Source organism: Odocoileus virginianus, unplaced genomic scaffold, assembly GCF_023699985.2.
Source record: "Odocoileus virginianus isolate 20LAN1187 ecotype Illinois unplaced genomic scaffold, Ovbor_1.2 Unplaced_Contig_2, whole genome shotgun sequence".
Classification (NCBI taxonomy): Eukaryota; Metazoa; Chordata; class Mammalia; order Artiodactyla; family Cervidae; genus Odocoileus; species Odocoileus virginianus.
This window is the reverse complement of record NW_027224319.1, coordinates 4,918,046-4,940,581: the sequence shown is the minus strand read 5'-3', so window position 1 is coordinate 4,940,581 and position 22,536 is coordinate 4,918,046. Positions and strand designations below refer to the sequence as shown.

The 22,536-nt window shown below is 37.2% G+C and overlaps 1 protein-coding gene across 1 annotated transcript in view; it reads left to right on the top strand.

Moving 5' to 3' along the window:
* The window catches only part of SMARCC1 (SWI/SNF related BAF chromatin remodeling complex subunit C1), a 124,078-nt gene that overhangs the window by 43,114 nt on the left and 58,428 nt on the right, over positions 1–22,536 (top strand). The window contains 10 exon segments of the mRNA XM_070463437.1: positions 2,047–2,171; positions 3,297–3,356; positions 7,724–7,761; positions 10,306–10,427; positions 13,876–13,947; positions 14,618–14,731; positions 15,281–15,345; positions 15,348–15,433; positions 16,310–16,423; positions 18,214–18,273. Coding sequence (XP_070319538.1) covers positions 2,047–2,171; positions 3,297–3,356; positions 7,724–7,761; positions 10,306–10,427; positions 13,876–13,947; positions 14,618–14,731; positions 15,281–15,345; positions 15,348–15,433; positions 16,310–16,423; positions 18,214–18,273 — 856 coding nt within the window.

Sequence of the window (22,536 nt, the reverse complement as noted above, 5' to 3'; positions counted from 1 at the left end):
TTTAGAGAATTTAAGAAACTCTTAGTCTCATAAATAATAATAATGAGATGGTCACAGATACATAAAAGATTTTTGTTATTTTTGTCAAGTCACATGTATTTGTTGTTAAAATAGATTATTCTTTGGGGGTTGAGGAGGGTAACCTTATTTCCTAAACTTAGAAATTTAGGAAGTAAGTTTCATAAATTCTGAAACTGTTGATGTTCAGTGATTTCAGAGCTACCTGTAATATAACAACTTTTCCAGGTGTTTTGGGGCCTGAAATTGATATGTTGCTTTTCCCTTTATGGCCTAAGATGAGCTGCTAGGATAGGAGTGGCCACAGAACTAAATGTTATGTCCAGGAAGCTCACAGTGGTGGCATTTAGCCTCTACTGTAAGTATTGTTGTTTATAGTCGCTAAGTCATGTCCAACTCTTTTGTGATCTCATGGACTGTAGCCTGCCTAGCTCCTCTGTTCATGGGATTTCCCAGCAAGACTATTGGATTAGATTGCCATTTCCTTCTCCAGGAATCTTGCCAACCCAGGGATTGAACCCACATCTCCTGCTTTGGCAGATGGGTTTTTTACCATTGAGCCACCAGGGAAGCGTCACTCTTGAGTATAAAACCCGCCACATTGACGTTCCCAAAATAAATGTGTGCATGTCCTTTAATACATGCATCTGCCTTCTAATGAGCAGGACTCTGCTCATTTAAATTCCCCCTTAGACTACTCTGTCTAACCAAAACATCTTGAAACCTGTTTTCCTAACATTTGTTAGGTTCGTCTTCCTCTCATCTTTTCTTGCTTTTAAAGTATTTGCTCTGTCTGCTCCCTTTAATTTCATAGGCTTAAAAATCTGTCCTATGATTTTTATTTTAAAAATTATCTTTACACTGTCTCACCTGTGCCACCATGTTGTCCCTGGAGAATGAGAGCTGTGTGCATTCTCAGCAGTGTGAGGAGTCTCCACTCTATTTCTCCGTTCTCATTTCCTTGTCAATATATTCTAAATTACTAGCCCAAAACAGAATTTTTTTTTCTTATGTTTTTACTCATCATCCTGAAACACTGCCAACTTTTTAGTGAACTGTTTTAGTTCCCAAGGTTTAGCTTAACTGTCACTTGACTATCTCTCTGAAGGTGGGTTTGTTTTTTTTTTTGTCCTTGTATTCCTTTTTTTGTGTCAATACACATCACATTGAATGAGGAAGTTTATGATTTTCATCCTGTAATTCTTCAAGATAAGGAATCAGTCCATTCTTGTGTGAACTTTAAATAGGCTTTCTTGTGTGTGTTAGTTTAAAAAATAGATGTTGATTTGCTTGAATTGATGAAAGAGTAATGGGAATTTTTACAAATTTAAATATTAGTACTGCCTTTAGTTGACTCATTGGAAAAGACCCTGATGCTGGGAGGGATTGGGGGCAGGAGGAGAAGAGGACGACAGAGGATGAGATGGCTGGATGGCATCACCGACTCGATGGACATGAGTTTGAGTAAACTCTGGGAGTTGGTGATGGACAGGGAGGCCTGGCGTGCTGCGATTCATGGGGTCACAAAGAGTCAGACACGACTGAGTGACTGAACTGAACTGAACTGAACTGCACTGCCTTTAGTGATTTTACTTTGCAGTTCCTGGTGTTTGGATGATACAGAGAGCCAGGAAGAATACAAAAAACAAACCAAAAGAAAAACGCAAACTACCCAGTTAGTTGTATATATCTTCGAGAAAATTTCTTGTGTGATTCTTTATGATCTTTAAAATACTTGTATTTCCATATCAGAGGTTTGTTTTGCTACACTGATGTAATTGCCTTTTAGGATACTGTCTGCAGTTTGAATTGTAGGATTTCTGTGGCCATTTCTTATGCCCTGTAGTTTTTATTTTCCTCTTGACAGGTTAGATGTAATTTGGGGAATGTATCTAATTTGTTTGGATTTATGTTTGTCTCTTAAAGTGATTCTGAGCATAGATTCCAACAATGTAGTTAAAATCTCTGAAATTGTTTGCTGTAAGTAGCTATAGTCTTGTTGTGTTTACACATTTTTTTGTGTCTTAGCCAAGCTAGTCTTTATGGGAAGCGGAGAAGTCAGAAAGAGGAAGATGAGCAAGAAGATCTTACCAAGGACATGGAAGACCCAACACCTGTACCCAACATAGAGGAAGTGGTTCTTCCAAAGAATGGTTTGTATCCTTTTGCATAGATATGAGAATGTTAGATGTGATTTAATCACTCTCAGCAGTGCCATGGCATGATTCTCTCCTTGCTGTGTGTCCCTAGTTCTCAGTGAAAGTATAATTTGATGAAGCCACTTAACATGATTTGGCTATCTCTTAAATTTTAAAATGGGTACATCCAGGGACTTTCCTGGCAGTCCACTGATTTAAGACTGTGCTTCTAACTCAGGGAACACAGACAGGTTCAGTCCCTGGTCAGGGAACTGAGATTCCACATGCTTGCTGTGTGGTGTGGCCAAAATAAAAAAGTATACATCTAGTAGCAGTCTTAATTACAGAATCCCTATTAAATAATTGCATGTATATGTAAAAATAAGTATAAAAGAATATTGATTACAGAGTAATGAAAAGTTGAAGATAAATAAACTAAGTTTCCATTGACATAGGACTAGTTATGATCCACTCATGGACACAGAGGCTCTTAAAAATAAAAGAGGACTTCCCTGGCAGTCCAGTGGTTAACACTCAGTGCTTCCATTGCAGGGGTGCAGGGTTTGATCCCTGGTTGAGGAACTAAGATCCTGCATGCCTTATGGTGAAGCTGAAAGAACAAATAAAGGAGATGTAACTAAAAATACATGGAAAGATACATAGGTGCATTATGATAAAAACAATACTAAGGATTAAGCACAGCATGATAACTTTACACCTGTAAGATTTAAAACCCTCAGGATGTTTTCAAGTCTCCATAGATGTGAAAGGTATCAGTGCTCCCTCAATTTGTCTGTCTTAATGAATGGCACACAAATGGGGATACACAAGTAGACAAAAAATAATAAAACATGCTTTTGATAAAGGGGTTAAAAGGTTCTTTTCAGGGTTTTCTCTATATTTCTGTACTGTTTACTTTTATGATGACAGAAGAGTTCTGCTTATTTAATTAATACAAAATATAGTCTGTTATTTTAAAGTGTTAATATTTCTTAGCTGAGCTTAAGATAGTTACTTGAAGGTGAGTACTGAATGACAATAGCGTTGCCCTGACATTCATGTGTTTTAATCTTCTATTCTGTTTTCTTAAAAACAAGTACAACTTTCCCCTTAAAACATGATTTTTTTTTTTCTTTCTAGTAAACCCAAAGAAAGATAGTGAAAATACACCTGTTAAAGGAGGAACTGTGGCAGATCTAGGTAAAAATAAAAATCTGTAGTTTCGTGTTGTTTTGTCTTAGATACGTCAGCTCCTTTGAGAATCCTTTCTTCACTGAGAAGTGTCACTTCCGGTTGCTGTGCTTTCCAGCACAGATACTTACTATGTCTGTGTTAGTACCACTGTTGTTTAGTTTTCTGCTGTATTAGGAAATTTAATTTCTTATGGTCCATTCTTTGCATTCTTACGTATTTCTTTTTCTCAGCATGTTTTCCTGCAAACCAGCAAAAGTGGTAGTATGATACCTAAATCATAATATCTGAGTTTTAAAGAAACAGGTGTAGTTAAAGCACTTTTTTTTTTAAAGGACTTTTTATAATCTGCCTTGAAATACTTGTTTCATGATATGTGCAAATTGATTATGTCTTCAGAAGAAAAATCTGTTGACTGTTAATACTGTGTAAGCCAACAGAAAGTTTCCTTAACAGGATAAAAGGAGAGTCACATTATCCTTCTACTGTATTTTCAGGTTATCGAGTACATTTTCACAAGTAACGTCTAACTCTTAGATGTGCTGTGAGGGTAGAAAAGAGTGTAGTCATTTGTTCCAGTTTTTAAAAATAGTTTGAAACATCTTTTTTCATAAAAGTTATGTATGAAGTAATGATCTTGATTACTTTGTTCATTTGTGAAAGTCAAAGGGGATCCTGGTATTTTCAGTATATATTAAATTTATGAATTGATGGGATTTTAGCCCTAATGGGGATATCCAAGATCTTATGTGGAAAAAGAGTTTTGGCTTTACTATCTCCTAGTCAGATGAATTGTGTATTTCAAATTAATTGCTGTGATTCTTGATGGCAGACATGAGTGGGTGTTTGGGAGCGTTTTTCTACTTCATTTCACTAAATACATCCTGCTTTTTCTGGCTTCAAGCCTCTCATTGGACATCAATGGATGATTCTGGCTTTGATTATGTTGAAAGTAAAGCAGAAAATTGTCTTGATGACAGTTTATGGAGAGGTGCTATTAGGTCAACAAAATAAAGTTACTATCAAAATGCTTCTTTCATAACTTTTTAACATTAGTAACAGAATATAGATTTTAAATAGCTAGTAATAATTTTCATTGTCTATAAGTTTATATTGTCTGTTTTATAACCATCACTTACCCACTGACTGAAAGGCCAAGAATACAAAAGCTAATGATATACAGTATTTTGTTCTATATTTTCAGTGCTGTAGCAGTGTAAAATATTCTTAAGACTTGAATAATCTTCACTGGGACAGTTTGCTAAACAGAATGCTATTTTATATTTTAAGTTAAATCACAAAAAAAGAATTATTCTATAGTTTTAAGGGAGTAGACAATTGTTGTTTTAAAAGTGAGGTGTCTGTTGTAGTATTTTTGTAGTAGACTTTATAAGAGGAGTCAAATTGAAGCCATGATTAGGGAAAGAATGGGGTCCTGACTGGATAAAGAGTTTTAGTGGTAGGTTTAGGAGATCTTCCCTTTGTGTTAGTGAGCAGGTTGAGGTCTCAGTCAGGAGAGCTGTGCTTGCAGATGCTGCTGACCATAACTGAAGGGTTTGATTCTTTGGAATCTGAAGTTTTTGTCCTGACTTTTCATCCACGGACCAACAGGCTTCCCAAAGATCATTTAAGCATTTGACTTTCTGCATTGGCTATAACCTGACTAATCCATCAACTGGGAATTATTGTTCAGAGTTGTTCATTGTTTTAACTGATCCATATTTTGCCTTATATGCTACCAAGCTAAGTATACCCAGTCATTTCTTACTTGAGATCTCTGAAAGGTCAGTATCCAGGGGCTGAGATGAGAGTGCATTTGCCCATACCTGGCAGGAGGAATCATCTAGGAATCAGTATATTGTGTTATCAGAAGTGTTTTTCCATTGGGTACCAAGACTCCCTCAAGGATGAAATCTGTTAAACTAAAATGAAATAGTATAATTTGATTATTGTACTACCAGCATCTAGTGAGAAGTTGATTATCCTTTGGTTTACTATGACCCAAAGGACAGAAGTTCATTTTTGACAGCTTTACCTAGATTTCTTTCTGTTAGTCACTTCCTCGGAAAAAATAGTCCCTGTGCAGAGTAGGAGGACTAATGTTGGTAATACTGTAACTTACCACACTTACCTCTTTGTGGCTGTTTGTTTCTAACTTAAAAATCAAGGAACAGTATCCATCTTTATGTTACATGAGTACATGTCAGGTGTCATTCTATATATGTTTGCATTTTTGCATAAAACCATGTTAGCCCCAATTTACTGATTAGGAAGTGAAGACTTCTGGGGTTCAGGAACATTGCTGAGCTTACAGCTACTAAGAGAGAGAGCACAGATGCAGACCCAGGTCTGTCGGTGGTGCAGTGCTTTGTCTCATTGCACTCTGCTCATTTCTTTCAGCTTCTCTCATGCTCAACAGTGGTCTTTCAGTTTTGTGAAGTCATCAGGTACATCCCCACCTGAGGCCCTTTGATTTGGCTTCTTTCTCTCTGTGAAATGCTTGCTTTGTCCTTCTCTCAAGTTTTAGCTTAAATGTCACCTTTTCAGAGAGGCTTCCCTGTATATAGGCTCTGAAAGATCTACCCACTCAATTCCTCTCTGAAATACATTGTTTTTATTTTCCGTATAGCAGTTGTCAGCATTTGATATCTTATTTTCTTTTCAGTCTCCTGCCACTCATAACTGGAATGTAAGCTCCATAAATACAGGGGCTTTTTCTTGTTCATCATTGTGTCTTTAGCATTTGGACAGTGACTGGTGCAAAGTAGATAATACATAAAATTAAGTTAAATGTTGGAATGCTAGTTCCTTATTACCTGTTAAAATACTATATGTATATTGTCTAAAGGATATATTTATATTCTCTAGAGTAGGGGTTGGCAAACTTTTTTTCTAAAAAGGGCCAGATAGTAAATATTTTAGGCATTTTGGGCTATAAGGTTTTTGGTACAACTAGTCAAGTTTGCATTATAATGCAGATGCAGCCATCCATAATATATAAACAAATAATCATGGTTTATTCCAATAAAACTTTTATTTATGGACACTGAATTTGAATTTCAGTTAATTTTTTGTATTCATCTTTGAGCAATGTAAAAATCACTCTTCACTTCAAGGTGAGATTGGAATCCGCAAGACCATGCCCAGGTTTGGAGATTGTCTGGAAGGACTGGTGGAACTCAGCATTTCGTTGTACCCGCAGCTGACATATATCAGAGCGACATAGGCAGCATGAGCAGATCGTCAGGGAAGATGATGCAGGCCGAGTCTGTGTGCAGGCTTCCTCCCGCGCGCTCGCTCACCCGAGGGGTCGCACAGAGTGCACTCTTACTGAGGCTACACTCATGCAGTGTTTCCAGCTCCAGAAGCCCCTTTGAGAGGCCAAGATCAGTGTTTTTATTGGTCATGTAGAGTACCCTCTGCCTAACACCAAAATTTCAGGCTGCAGAAATTTATCACAAGCTGTGTTGTGCCACGGTCTAGGCACAGTGCACCACCCTTCCTGTTGGTTAACTGTCGGTTAGGAACACACCAAGTCACTTTCCCAGATTCCCTACAGAAACAAGCAGTGGGCCAGATTTAGCCTGTGGGCTAGAGATCCTGACCCCTAGTCTGAGCAGTTTATTTAGTGCTTTTAAAGTAGCAGATTCTTAGAAATATTTGTTGAATGAATAATGGCAAAATACTGAAAAGATGGCTTCCTTGTATTCTCCTTCAGCTTTACAGTGCTTCATCACTGCCAAGAGTCAGAATAATTATATTAAAAATATTACAGGAAGTTAGTAATGTAATTATTTGTGCTATAACCTCTTACCCTTTCCGCTGTGGAAAGTTACCTGCCTTTCTGCTATGGAAGTCAGCTACTTAAATTATACCTGGACTTGCCTCTGTTCTTTTGCAAGGCTAGCATTTAGGTCCTGGAGTCCCTATCCTCAGAAGGTATATAAACATTCTTACCAGAACTTTGTCCATAGGGATTGATTATCACCTCCATCTTTACTCCTCATTCTTTACTCATTTCCTCTGGGAGCCAAAATGTCATTACTTTGTTTCACTAAACCTCAGGAGGCCAGAGCCCTAATCAAGTCCCTTACCTGTTATTAAGTAAGATCGTGACTAAGATTGTAGGCCAAGCAGTAATTAATTATAAATTCCCTATTGTTGGAAATCTTTAATGATTTGTGCTTTGAATTTTTACTTACCTCTATGCTCCTGTGTACAGATCTCATTTACTGAATTATTCACGGTTAATTTGCTTTAATAATGCTCTCCTTTTTGCCTTGTCTCTGTCCAGTATCGTTTCCTTAAACCTTAAAGTTTCCAAGTAATTCAAAGAGCATTTACCTGTTAAATCAATTCCATGTTTGATTTTGCAGATGAGCAGGATGAAGAAACAGTCACGACAGGAGGAAAGGTAATGATTTATTTAGTTAAGCCTGGTGCAGTGGTAACTCCTAAGGGTGCTGTGTGTTCAGCAGTAGAAATACTGAACTGCAAGTGTCCTTAGAAATATTCTGAGATCCTTTTGATTTTTTAAATTTCTGTTTAACAACCCCTCCCTCACCAAAAAGTTTATCTTTCTTGACCCGCTACGATGTTAGCAAGAGGACATTGCCATTCTCCCAGGTAAGCATTTCTCATGTACTGTGGTTTCTGGTTCCATTTCTCTGCTGGTTTTGAGTGAATAACCAGCTGCACAGAGTTCCAGGTGAGCAGGGACAGCGCCTCGCTTTGATTTTCTCACTCCCTTTTCTGTCAGTGCAGCCCCAGGCCACGGCTGATGAAGCTTTTGATCATACTCGTCCCCTCTTTTGAGTTTTACAGTTACTTCATGTTACATCAGTTCTGTTCTGAAGACAAGAATAATTAAGCTCTTGGATGATGTTGGATTTCAGGCAGGGTTTGCATAAATGGCCCCACTATTTATTCAGGCTGTAATCTCTTTGTTAAGATGTGTAACTAATCCTTAATCTCCTTGAAATAACTTCCTTAATGCTGAAACTGAATAGTTCTGTTTTTGCTTTTTCAATGAGTCAGAGAATTTCTCCATAGTGACATTTACTGTTTTTTATGCTTTCATGAAATGAAAATATTCATGACAGGATTTCAAGGAAAAGTATTTCGAGAAACTCTTGTGTAGATGGCTTTTTAACTGAATCGGTCTTATATTTTGTCTTGGAAATCAAACTTCTGTATTCTGAGAAGTATTCTGTATTCATCAACTTACAAACTTACTGATTGATGAATATTATGCTTGTGAGAAGATGTGGTCATTTAGAGTATATAGTATTGTGTGGCAGTAAAAGAGAGCAAAATACAAGCCAAAGAATTTACCAATTTTTTAACATCAAGAATGAGAGTAATTTTGAAACTGTGGACAAGTTTTTTGTATAACTTAAAGCTAAGACAGTTAGAGGCGGTTACTCCAGTGACTGGTCCCACAATGTCATCTGCTTTTTTCCTCGTTGAGATGATTAAACTCCATAGACTGTCAGCTTTTATTCATCTCAGTGCCAGCCTCTCCCTGCTTTTCCTCCAGAAAATTTTCTAAATTGAATCACAGTGAATTTGTAAAACCTGCAACACAAAAGCAACTTAATCATAAGCATAGTTTTCACTAGCTTCCCTGGTTTGGGAAATAAAATTTCTTACCTTTGTAATCAGTATTAACACATTTGCTTTAACATTATTTAAATAACAACCAGTTTCCTTAGTGTTTTCATACTTTAAGTTTTCTTTTATATTCATTGATCTTAAGGAAACTATTGTCTTAAGTTTCTAGCACTAACTAGATCCTTACCAGGAAATACAGGTTGAATTAACTTAAATGTAGAAATTAAACTTTGGAACCATTATAAAAGAATATGATTTAAAACTTGACTGCTTTCTTAAAATAATTTCATAAGGTTAAAACAGTAAAAACACCACAGATAAAAGGTTAATAGAAAAAACCCTATACAATTTGAAAACACCTTAGTGTCAAAAAATTTATTTCCTATAGTATCTTGATAAAAGTGTTTAATATGAAGTTAATTATGAGGAATCATTGAGTTAAATAGAGATTGGAAGATACTCTACAAGCCATTGTAAAAGTCCTCCTCCTTGCAAAAGGAGGCGGAGGTTAAAGAAGACTAAAGAGGTGTATATGGACTCCGTGATCAGGTTCTGGTGTGGGGAGAAAAATCTGTAATAGACATTTCTGGGACACTTGGATCCATTTGAGTATGAACTGTGTGTTAAATGATATTATTTAAAAGTGATTATTGTAGCATAAAAATATTCTTTTGTTGTGATCTATTGCAGTGGTATTTGCAATTACTATTAGCAAAGCCATGTTTTTAGGTGAATTCGTTTGTAAAACCTCCATAAATATGATAAGTCAGCTAATTTCCAGCAGTGAGAACGGTTAACAGTGTTGGCCCTGTAGCTGGATTTCCTGAAATTTTGTCCTGTTTATGTCATATTAGCTCTGTACATCATTTTCTTATCCACAGAAGAGATGATAAATAGTACCTGCTGTCACTGTGAGGAGTAAGTGAGGTAATGCACATATCGCTGTTGGTGGATATTTAATACTCAGTCTTTGAAATTGGAGAAACTTTATCATTATGCCTTACTAGTGTCATTGAGCTAACCTCCTTAAAAACTGAGAACTAGTCATTTAGATTTCTGATCCTAGGATTAGGGAAAACTAGACAAATAAGTTGCAGGCTACTGTGGGAAAAGTTTCGGGCCTTCTTTGAGTTGATTCCCTGATCTGTTAAAAAGGAGGAGTAAAATCTGCTTTCTCATCTGGACATCTTGTGAAGGTACCTTTAAAAACTGAAAAGCTGTTTTTCGTTGACATTTGTTTTCCTGGTCCTTGAAATTGGGTCGGCTAGCTGCATTTTCTGTAAGCTGCCGTCAGAAGTTTGAAAGCTATTCCTTATCTCTCTAAACTTTGGCTTCTTTTCTGTAGGAAGATGAAGATCCTGGCAAAGGTGATCAGAGTAGATCGGTTGACCCTGGTGAAGATAATGTGACTGAGCAGACCAATCACATTATTATTCCTAGCTATGCATCGTGGTTTGATTATAACTGGTGAGTGGGTGCTTATGTTTGTGAACATGGCACTTAGGAGTGGGGACACTTTGCTTTAAACAATAATGTGCTCTTCTGCCCAAGTCCTCTCATTGGTAATCCCTGTCACGCTAGATGATGGAGGATGGAAAGTTATTTTAACTTTGGAATGTGTTCTTTCAGTTGTTTTACTTCGGTATAGAAACTGGATTATGTTATAACTTAGGGCTATAAAATTTTATAAACTTAAGCCTAACTCATTTGGTGTCAGTTTTAGTTCAGACAGACAAATGCTTGAGTATTTAATTATTATAAAATACTGATGTTTATGATATGATTTTTAAACAGATTTTTAAAAAATAACTTTGTGTATGTAATTTTGGCTGTGTTGCTTCTTCACTGCCATGCAGGCTCTTCTCTAGTTGCAATGAGCATGGGCTGCTATCTGGTTGTGGGGTGCAGGCTTCTTTGCAGTGGCTTCTCTTGTGGTGGAACATGGGCTCTAGGGTGCACGGGCTTCAGTACTTGTGGCACACAGGATCAGTAGATGTTCTTACCAGACTCTAAACAGTAGAGTGCAGGCTCAGGAGTTGTGGCTCATGGGCTTAATTGCTCTGTGGCATGTGAGATCTTCCTGGACCAGGGATCCAACGCCCATCTCCTGCATTGGCAGGTGGATCCTTTACCACTGAGCCACCAGGGAAGCCCTGTGATTTTAAATTTTTTTTATTTTTTATTTTTTGATTTTTAAATGTTATGGAAATACATAAAGTAAAACTCTTCTGACTACCCAGTCATGGCTTTATGTTAACGGGAAACAGGAGCTCTTTTGCATATAAACCCTGGCAAGTAAAAGAATTCAAGAAAGCACCCATCTCAGCATCCTTCTTGTCATTTACTACAACCATTGAGGCATCCTTGGAACGTAGATGGAAATAAATGCAGACCTAGATATCTTACTTCCTGATTACTTTTGAAGTGCAACTATTTCACATCAGGCTGATTTTTGTTTGACAGTTTTTTATTTTTAAATAAACGTACCAGAACTCTAAATAGATGTTAGTTTCTTTAAGGTCCTTTTATTGGAAGACTGTATACTTAGTCTAGTGATGCCACCCTCACTCTGAATGTTATGGTCCTCTTTGGATATTTTGCCTGCTTTCAATGATTTTTGTGTTATTTTTAAGGATATATGTGCCTGTATATCCTTATATACATATATGTGTGTGTGTGTATGTGTATACGTATATTCACACACACACACATATACATATCTATAAGACCACCTTAAAAGAATAGGGTGGATGGTCCACTTGAGTCATACCTTCTTTTTTTCCCCCAAACCAGAAGGTATGGTCTCTACTCTTGAGACTTTTCAGCATACTTTTTAAAACTTAACTCTGCATGCTGTTCCTCAATGTTATGAATAAGTGGAAGCTGAAACAGAATAAATAAATAGCTCTACTCTGAAGGTCAGTCTTCATTACTTTCATTATGATGTTAAATGAGTTTTAAATTTGGAAGTTACATTATTGGTAATTAAGAAGATTCAGAGTGGCTTGAGAAACTAGCATTTTCCTCTCAAAAAAAGGAGAAAGTCATAACAGTATTTAACTTTGTATGTTTTTGTAGGTTCCAGAAACACTTATATTTACACGTCACAAAATGTGCTGTTAGATGGACAGTAGAGGTATTAGTTATATCCCTGCTTATAGATGAACTAACTGCTGTCTCAGTTGAAGTGTTTCAGTTGTAGGTTGATCATTGGAAGAACTCAGGCTTTCAGATTCTGGATACCACTCCTTCCACTACTTGACTCATTCACAAAACCTAAGGAATTGGCTGCCAGTACTTCAGACATAGATTTTGAAAAAGAAAGTGCTTGTGATAATATACTCTTACGTGTTTTGTTCTTGGTGAAATTGTTTTTTTGGCTTCTTCCTAACCTGTAACATAACATGAGTATATTAGAACCAGTTTGTAATACTTACAGTTACTCTTTTTATAGTAAAACCTGGAAATTCATTATACATAGATCTGTGGAACATATTTGATCTTAGAAATTATCTTCCTTGACATTTCCAGGTGATTCATTTTATTTATAGTATTTGGTATATTCATTTCAAATAATTCAAATGCTACCAAATAAAGAGTGAATGCTTTTATTTGTATTCACAGACTTGATTTGCTTTTTCCCATGCAATTTCTGTACATGGAAAGCCACTGAGAAACTAAAATGTGTCATCTGGAAAAACGTTGGTGCATGAGTAGTCTTGTCTGACTCTTTGCAGTCCTATGAACTGTAACCTACCAGGCTACTTAGTCCATGGAATTTCTCTAGGCAAGAATAATGGAGTGGGTTGCCATTTCCTCCTCTAGGGGTTCTTCCTAACCCAGGGAATAAATCTGAGTTTCCTGCGTTGACAGGCGGGTTCTTTACCACTGAGCCACCATTAATGTCTAAACTTTTGTGCTAGATGTACAGTTGGTTCATTTGTAGAATGTTTTGGGCCTGATTGATTTTACATGGTTTCTACAGTGCTTATCACCTGTAACATTTTATAAAATTATCAATGCTTTTATTTAAATGTTAAAAATTAGTGCTGTGATCTTTTTAAAAGCAGTAAGTCACTATATTAAAAAATTAAGTTCACTTCAAAGTTTCTGAGGACTGGTCAAAAATGTGCATTAATGTTGAATCTGAGAAACTAATCATTGTCAGTTCCACTGTCTTTTGGTTATTCATTTCACCAATTTTGTTGCCATACCAGTTACTGTGATTTTTGTCCTACAATTTCCAAAGAACTTCTCGTATCTTCTGGCTCTTCATCTAGTTATGGTATGTTAGGACAATTCCATAAAATCTAAAGCCTTCAATGTGTTGATAGAACTTTTTGAGTTTGGTTATGTGAATGGAACGGAGAAGGCAATGGCACCCACTCCAGTACTCTTGCCTGGAGAATCCCAGGGATGGAGGAGCCTGGTGGGCTGCAGTCCATGGGGTCGCTAAGAGTCGGACACGACTGAGCGACTTCACTTTCACTTTTCACTTTCATGCATTGGAGAAGGAAATGGCAACCCACTCCAGTGTTCTTGCCTGGAGAATCCCAGGGACAGGGGAGCCTGGTGGGCTACCATCTATGGGGTCGCACAGAGTCGGACACGACTGAAGTGACTTAGCAGATGTGAATAGAAAGACTGTAGTTTAAGTATTAGACGTTAGAAAGGGAAATCTTTTTTTAACTTTATAGTTCATGTAACTTTTTAGTATACATTATATTTTCTGTAGTTTTATTATTACATACTGTTAATACATAGGAACTTGTGCAGGCCAATTAAATTTTGCAAGTAGTGCTCAGTTTTCAGTTTCATCCATTTTTACTTTGAAAATTAAACAGGCTTAACTCAAATTTCAGGATTTTGCTTTTCTAAGAGAGCTCTTAATTGTTTCTCTTTCTTTTCTCTTCAGTATTCATGTGATTGAGCGACGTGCTCTTCCTGAGTTTTTCAATGGAAAAAACAAATCCAAGACTCCAGAGATGTGAGTGAAATGTAAAGATGTGATCCTGATACTGTCTTTAGAAAACCTGACTATTTGGATGTGTTTGGCAGTGGCTTCTTAAAGCACTCTTCTTAGTTAATCTTTGCTAATGTCAGAGTCCCCACACTGCTGAATTCTAGCTCCACTTACTAGCCTTGTGGTCTGGGGACATATTCTTTAATCCTCATCTATAATTGGAATAACAATAGATCCTACCTTATAGAGAGATTGTGAGGATTATATGTGTTACCACACAGAAGGTTCTTAGACCTAAGGCTGGCACACAGTAAAATTCTAGGTATAGAATAGTGTAGTTAGAGACAGCCTGAGTAACCAGGTGTTATTTGCAAATTTTGCAGACAGCTAAGGATTTATTGGTTCACCTCTGTGACCAAGGTTATGCTTGTTTTACTTCACATTAACTTCATCACATTACTCTCTTGTACTTATTATTGTTACATGTTAGCAGACAGTTGTTCTGTGTTTTAGGGATTCTTACCCTGAGTTGCATGCATGACTGTTAATAGTCAGTACAATATCACTCTGATTTATTGGCCTGTTGTCTTAATTTTTTGATGTATTTGCTAGAGGAATGTGAAACTATGCTCTCTGAGTTACTGTTTTTGAAAGGATGTGTGTTCACCTTACGAATTTGGACATTACTTTTTAGATACTTGGCATATCGAAATTTTATGATTGACACATACCGCCTAAATCCCCAAGAATATTTAACCAGCACTGCTTGTCGGAGGAACTTAACTGGAGATGTGTGTGCTGTGATGAGGTAAAAATGTCTGGACTTTTTCTCAGATATTTCACTGCAGATGGTTACTGGTACTTTGCTAATGTTAGGCTGATTAAATTTGATGTTTTCTTGGTTAGTAAAATACCTAAAGTGTCATTTTTTTTAAAAAATTGACATTTTACATCTTTTAATCATAAACTGACCATAGATAGAGAGTGGGCTAAGGTGGAGAGTGAATAAGCTCTGTGCCCTAAATCTGTCTAAAGAAAAGAAAAAGTAGATTTCTGTTTGTGAGTTTGGTTTATGTGTGAATTCCTTCACAATGGACCTACACAGGCATTTGTTCTCATTTTTGTGGGTGAAATGATTAGGCTTTCTACTTGGTTTGGAGGTGCTATATTATTAACATTTTGAGTTTGTAGAGACTGTCCCTCAAACCAAAACTGTCAGTTACTTTGTGAAGGTTCATAACCTGCAAAAGAGCGTGTTTACTTGTTTGTTTGTTTTTTTTTAATGAAATGTGATGATGGTTATGAAGATGATGAGGTACATTCTCTAGATTTTAACTTTCAGACATTTATCCTTCAGGGTTCATGCCTTCTTAGAGCAGTGGGGGCTTGTTAATTACCAAGTGGATCCAGAAAGTCGACCCATGGCATGGGGCCTCCTCCAACTCCTCATTTCAATGTGTTAGCTGATACCCCCTCGGGGCTTGTTCCTCTGCATCTTCGATCACCTCAGGTAAATTAATACCACTTACTCTTCAGGTCTGGTGGTTCAGATGGTAAAGAATCTGCCTGCAATGCAGGAGACCAGGGTTTGATCCCTGGGTCTGGAAGATCTCCTGGAGAAGGAAATGGCAACCCACTCTAGTATTCTGGCCTGGAGAATCTCATGGACAGAGGAGCCTAGTGGGCCAAAATCCATGGGGTTGCAAAGAGTTAGACATGACTGAGTGATTAAGTTTCAGTTTTCATTCTTCAGGTCTAGGTAATAACAGACAACCATTTCTATTACTTGTGTTCAAGAATTACTGTTATATAATTGTGCTGTCTCTTAGCTGGTAGGATGTGTTTGTTTTTATCTGTTGTAAATGTTTGAGTCCATAAGAATGTTTTATGTTTTAAAATAATGCTCTCTCCTTAATCCCAAGAGTCTGTGCTTTATCTTGTTACAGATTTACTTTAATAATTCATGACTCCTTTATCACCTCTGCCGTCAAAGACAGTAATCAAGAAGCAGACTGTTTAAATTGTTTAGAACTTCTTCCCTTCCCTTAACATTTGGAAAGTGGACATCCATGCACACGTTCTTGAAACGATTATGTCAATTGGATTATGTGTATCATTCTGTTGGAATAACACAAAGGAAACCTATAAATTGCTCCCACTGTGAAACATTAAAGAAAATTTGTCTGTTGTCTCTGTAACTTAAGAGAGGCAAAAAAAAGTTTCTTATATGTTGAAATTTTGTTAGTTTAGCGTAAGGTTGTTTGTTTGTTTTGTAGAATCTCCACCAGGAGTCATTTAAGTGCCAGTATTAAACAGCCTTAAAAACTTCTGTCCCCTTGACTTTGTAGAGGTTAATACAGCCACTTATCGTTTATTTGACTCATAGATTCCTGCTGCTCAGCAAATGTTAAATTTTCCCGAGAAGAACAAGGAAAAACCAATTGATTTGCAGAACTTTGGTCTTCGTACTGACATCTACTCCAAGAAAACCTTAGCAAAGGTAAGGATTTTTTGATAGGATCATATGGACTACAGTCTAGCATATCTTGTTTGTCCTTTTTACTTCTAAGAAGCAGCATATTTTGTAAGAAACTTGATTTACTTTTCGTAGGGTAAGGAGGTGAGCTTTCTTCATAAATCTGATGGCATTTTATAGAAGTCATTATATGGTGTGGTTAGAAGATAGGTATATAAAAATAACTTTGATTAATATGTTAAAATGAGGAGAAAATGGAGAATTTCAACAGAGAAGGTGAATATTTAAAAAGAATCAAATACCTATTGAACAGTTAAAAACTATACCTGAAATTAACCCACTGGATGGGTATAACAGAAGACTGGACATAGCCAAAAACAGGACAGATACATTGAAACACCAAGGGAAAAAAATATGGTTGAAGTTGAGGGGACAGGTCAAAGAGAAAAGAATGCAAGAGACACATGAGATGCAGTCAGAAGAAAGACTTATTTATCATTAATAGAGACCCATAAAGGGAGAGATAATGGCACAGAACTGATATTTGAAAGTGTAAGAGTTAAAAGTTTTCCATAACTAATGAAAAAATAACAATGCCCAGAATAAGAGAGATTGAATACAGAGAAAAGCATACTTGGGCATTTGATGTTAAAACTCTTAAAGTTGATGTACTAAATCAACCAAGGAGAGTGGGGGTGGAGGTGGGCACATTAAAGTCAATGGCAAAATGATAAAACTGATGTCTGCCTTTTCAGCAAAAATGATAGGAGCCAGAGGACAATGTAAAAATATTTTTAAATGCTGAAAGGGAAACTGTCACTCTGAAATTCTGTATTCAATAGAAATACCTTTCAAAATTGAAAGTATAGTAAAGACTTTCACAGACATTCAAAAGGTGGAACTAGTGCAAGGTGTAGGAAAGCTGAAGGGAATTCTTTTACGTTGAAGGGTAGTGATTCCAAGTGGAAGCATATGATGGCTAGGAAGGAATAAAGACCATAAGAACAGTTATATTGAATTGCACATTGATGGTTTTAATGTTTTGATTGAGCAGCAGAGATTATCAAATTAGATGAAAAATCGAGAACATACATTGTCTGAGACACTCAAAATATAAAGACACAGACTAAATGAAAATGAATGGGAAAGACGAAAGTCAAAATGACTATATTAATATTTGTAAACGTAGACATCAAAACAAGTTGTTTTACCAGAATTAAATAGAGGCATCTCTTAATGATAAAGGTATTAGTCAAGAGGACACAGGCTCACTTGTAAGTTACCAAAGATTCTCATGAAAAAAGTGATTTGGAGTTTAGGGAGTCACTTGAAGATTTTATTAATCAAGAGATGTTAAATATGAGGTAATATGAACCTGTTGCAATTGGAGTCAAGTATCTGCCAGAGTGCCTTATGTATAGTAGTTTGTTCTTAAAATCTTGGATAAAGTACAGCCTTCAATGTATACCAAACATTTGTTTTATGTTTTAATATTATAGTGCATCCATAGTATGCATTAACATGCTATGCTGTTGTAGATTAAAAAGGTGTTTTTAAATACCAAAGTAGTAGAAATAAGTAGTGTAAGTGATCCATGTCTAAGTAGTCATGAGTTCTTGATAGACAGCAAGAAATCTTTGAAATAAAACAGTCTTTCTCTTGGGAGTTTAAGTTCCTTACATGTTTTATTCCTGTTATTCAGGGACTTATTTTGGTGGTTTGTAGAAAACAGTCCCCAGAACTTAGGAGCTCTGATGAGCTCTATATTCAGCCTTTAGGAATGAGTTAAATAGTTTCTGAATTTTTTTCTTTAGAGTAAAGGTGCTAGTGCTGGAAGAGAATGGACAGAACAGGAGACCCTTCTACTCCTGGAGGTAAGCACATTAATGGTTGGAGCCCCTTTATTCTTATGAGATGGGTGCTAAGTTTCTGTGCCTAGCATTTTAAATATACCTTTGAAATTTATCCTAAAAATATTAAGTCCATGCAGTGAGTTTTACTAGAATGTTCTTGGGCTGTTAAAGTTTGTGTATCACACTAGAGGTAACAGCATGCTGGTCGTCAGTAGGGGACATCAAGCTTGGATATGTGTTATTTTGGCTCGGGTTGAGTTTTTTTTATTTTAAATCTGTTACCAACAAATATTGGAACTTTGCCAAGGTAGTCTAGATTTCTAACTCTTCCTCCATAATTAGAAGATCTAGCAACTCTGGGCCTTTGTTCTCACACAGCAATAATTATCTCCTTGGCCAGCAGATGTTTTTTTGAGTTGGGGAATTTCTTCATATCCACTTTTTCTTAACTTAGACCGTGTCAATCATTGTAGATTAGTTCCCTAGTGTTTCTATGCATTTGAGCATGCAACCTCCGTATCTCCCAAAAGAATTTCAGAAAAGTGGCTGAAAATACCTGCCATTGAAAAAATTACCTTGTGAATGAAAGGTGAAGACTCTATGATGAATTTGTGATTATACACAGTATCTCTGTCCATCAGCACACTGCTTTTTTCAGTTTCCTTATGTCGTTGGAGATTCTTGCGGATCACTTAATTGTACTCTGAAGGATAGGAAAAAGAGAATTTTTGGTTTCATATTTATCAACCATTTTCAGAGGAGAACTGTTTGTCTTCAGTTCAGTTGCTCAGTTGTGTCTCTTTGCAACCCCGTGAACCGCAGCACGCCAGGCCTCCCTGTCCATCACCAACTCCTGGAGTTTACCCAAACTCATGTCCATTGAGTCGGTGATGCCATCCAGTCATCTCATCCTCTGTCATCCCCTTCTCCTCCTGCCCTCAATCTTTCCCAGCATCAGGGTCTTTTCAGATGAGTCAGCTCTTTGTATCAGGTGGCCAAAGTATTGGAGTTTCAGCTTCAACATCAGTCCTTCCAATGAACACCCAGGACTGATCTCCTTTAGGATGGACTGGTTGGATCTCCTTGCAGTCCAAGGGACTCTCAAGAGTCTTCTCCAACACCATAGTTCAAAAGCATCAATTCTTCAGTGCTCAGCTTTCTTTATGGTCCAGCTCTCACATCCATACATGACTACTGGAAAAACCATAGCTTTGACTAAATGGCCCTGGATTTTCATAATTTGCTTGTCCATTAGGTGTATTTAGTTTATTAGGCAAGTCTGTTACCACCTGGATATGTAGTTAGAAGCAGGAGAAATATCTTAATGGCCTTTTCAGATAATTAGTTATATTCTTTGATACAGGCATCTGCCCTGCCCCCTGCCCCCCGCTTTTTATTTTTTATTTATTTATTTTTTTCCCATTTATTTTTATTAGTTGGAAGCTAATTACTTTACATCATTACAGTAGTTTTTGTCATACATTGAAATGAATTAGCCATGGATTTACATGTATTCCCCATCCCGGTCCCCCCTCCCACCTCCCTCTCCACCCAATCCCTCTGGGTCTTCCCAGTGCACCAGGCCTGAGCACTTGTCTCATGCACCCAACCTGGGCTGGTGATGTGCCTCACCCTAGATAATATACATGTTTCAATGCTGTTCTCTTGAAACATCCCACCCTCGCCTTCTCCCAGAGTCCACAAGTCTGTTCTATACATCTGAGTCTCTTTTTCTGTTTTGCATATAGGGTTATTGTTACCATCTTTCTAAATTCCATATATATGTGTTAGTATACTGTAATGGTCTTTATCTTTCTGGCTTACTTTGCTCTGTATAATGGGCTCCAGTTTCATCCATCTCATTAGAACTGATTCAAATGAATTCTTTTTAATAGCTGAGTAATATTCCATGGTGTATATGTACCACAGCTTCCTTATCCATTCGTCTGCTGATGGGCATCTGGGTTGCTTCCATGTCCTGGCTATTATAAACAGTGCTGCGATGAACATTGGGGTGCACGTGTCTCTTTCAGATCTGGTTTCCTTGGTGTGTATGCCCAGAAGTGGGATTGCTGGGTCATATGGCAGTTCTATTTCCAACTTTTTAAGAAATCTCCACACTGTTTTCCATAGTGGCTGTACTAGTTTGCATTCCCACCAACAGTGTAGGAGGGTTCCCTTTTCTCCACACCTTCTCCAGCATTTATTGCTTGTAGACTTTTGGGTAGCAGCCATCCTGACTGGCTGGCGTATAATGGTACCTCATTGTGGTTTTGATTTGCATTTCTCTGATAATGAGTGATGTTGAGCATCTTTTCATGTGTTTGTTAGCCATCTGTATGTCTTCCTTGGAGAAATGTCTGTTGAGTTCTTTGGCCCATTTTTGGATTTGGGTCATTTATTTTTCTGGAGTTGAGCTGGAGGAGTTGCTTGTATATTTTTGAGATTAATCCTTTGTCTGTTGTTTCATTTGCTATTATTTTCTCCCAATCTGATGCCCCCCGCTTTTTAAAAAAAACATCCTGAAGGCATTAAGCAAGTCTGTTGGTGCCATTTTTCCAAGTATTTGTTCACCTGTGTCTGTGTCACATTTTGATAATTCTCAGAATGTTTTAAACTTTTTATTGTTAATTATATTTGTTTACAGTGATCTGTGATCTTAGATGTTACTATTTCAAAAAGATCACTCACTGAAGGCTCAGATGATGGTTATGGGCTTCCCTGATAGCTCAGCTGGTGAAGAATCCGCCTGCATTGCAGGAGACCCAGATTTGATTCCTGGGTTGGGAAGATCCCCTGGAGAAGGGATAAGGCTACCCACTCCAGTATTCTTGGGCTTCCCCTGTGCCTCAGCTGGTAAAGAATCCGCCTGCTGGGTTTGATCCCTGGGTTGGGAAGATACCCTGGAGTGAGGCTATTTATCTACTCCAGTGTTTTGGCCTGGAGAATTCCATGGACTCTATAGTTCATGGGGTCGCAAAGAGTCGGACATTACTGAGCGACTTTTACTTTCAGGTGATAGTTAGCATTTTTTAGTAGCAAAGTATTTTTAAAATTAATTTATTTATGTCTGTTCTGGGTCATTATTGCCGTGGGAGCTTTTCTCTAGTTGCGGCAAGTGGGGGCTACGCTTCATCACAGTGTTTGAGCTTCTCATTCCAGTGGCTTCTCTTGTTGTGGAGCATGGTCTCTAGGTTGCTAGGGCTTCAGTAGTTGCAGCTCTCAGGCTCTAGAGCACAGGCTTAATAGTTGCGGTGTATGCACTCTGTTGCTACTTGGCATGTGGGACCTTCCCAGACAAGGGATCTAATCCGTGTCTCCTGCATTGGCAGGCGGATTGTTTACCACTGAGCTATGGAGGAAGCACTAGCAACAAAGTATTTTAAAATGAAGATACATGCATTTTTTTTTTAAAGACAAAGCTATTGCATACAGACTACAAGCATAGTATGAATATAACTTTTATATGCACTGTAAAAGCCAACACACCTGTGTGACTTGCTTTATTGCAGTCCTCACTTCATCACAGTGGTCCAGAATTGAAACTGCAGCATCTCTAAGGTATGCTTGTACAGTATCACATTAAACCTTGACCACTGGTAGTTTCTTAAAGGTTAGTTGCTGTGTGAAATCCATTGGTCTCTCCTGTTGGACTAGTAATGGATCTTATACCCATGTATGATTACATAGCGTCTTTCATTGATAAGTTGGAAAATACTGGTTTTCTGATTTTTGCAGATCTTCCAAATGTTGATGCAGTTCATTATACAATATCAAAAAATGCAAATTGATAATATTGGTACCAATCTCATTAGGAAGTCTTCTAGAGAGTAGAACAAGCTTTCATGGCAGATGCATGATTTTCAGAATTGTAATTTTTCACTTAATTGTTGGCAACAGACAGTATCAGTTGTTTTCCTTGGAGTGATATTTTTGAGAATCATTGTTTATTTTTGAGAAAATGTCTGCCAGACATCTGTGTCTGTAAAACTGGTGTGTTAGCATTTCATTCTAGTGACAGTGATACTTGGAGAAGAGAGTGGCTACTTGAACTTGAAACTCAATCACACAAGTGCTTTTTCTTTAGATAGTTATGCTTCAAGAATTGGTAGTCCTCCTGTTTACCTAGCATTTCATAACACCAAATATTGAAAATACATGGGCTAAGATAATTAGATTCAATAAAAATCATTTTTACTATTTCATCCAGGAAATGTTTAAGTAAGGTTGGCTTATTTGGTTTCTTCAAGTATGTGGTAGTGAGGAATTAAATGACCCTTAAGA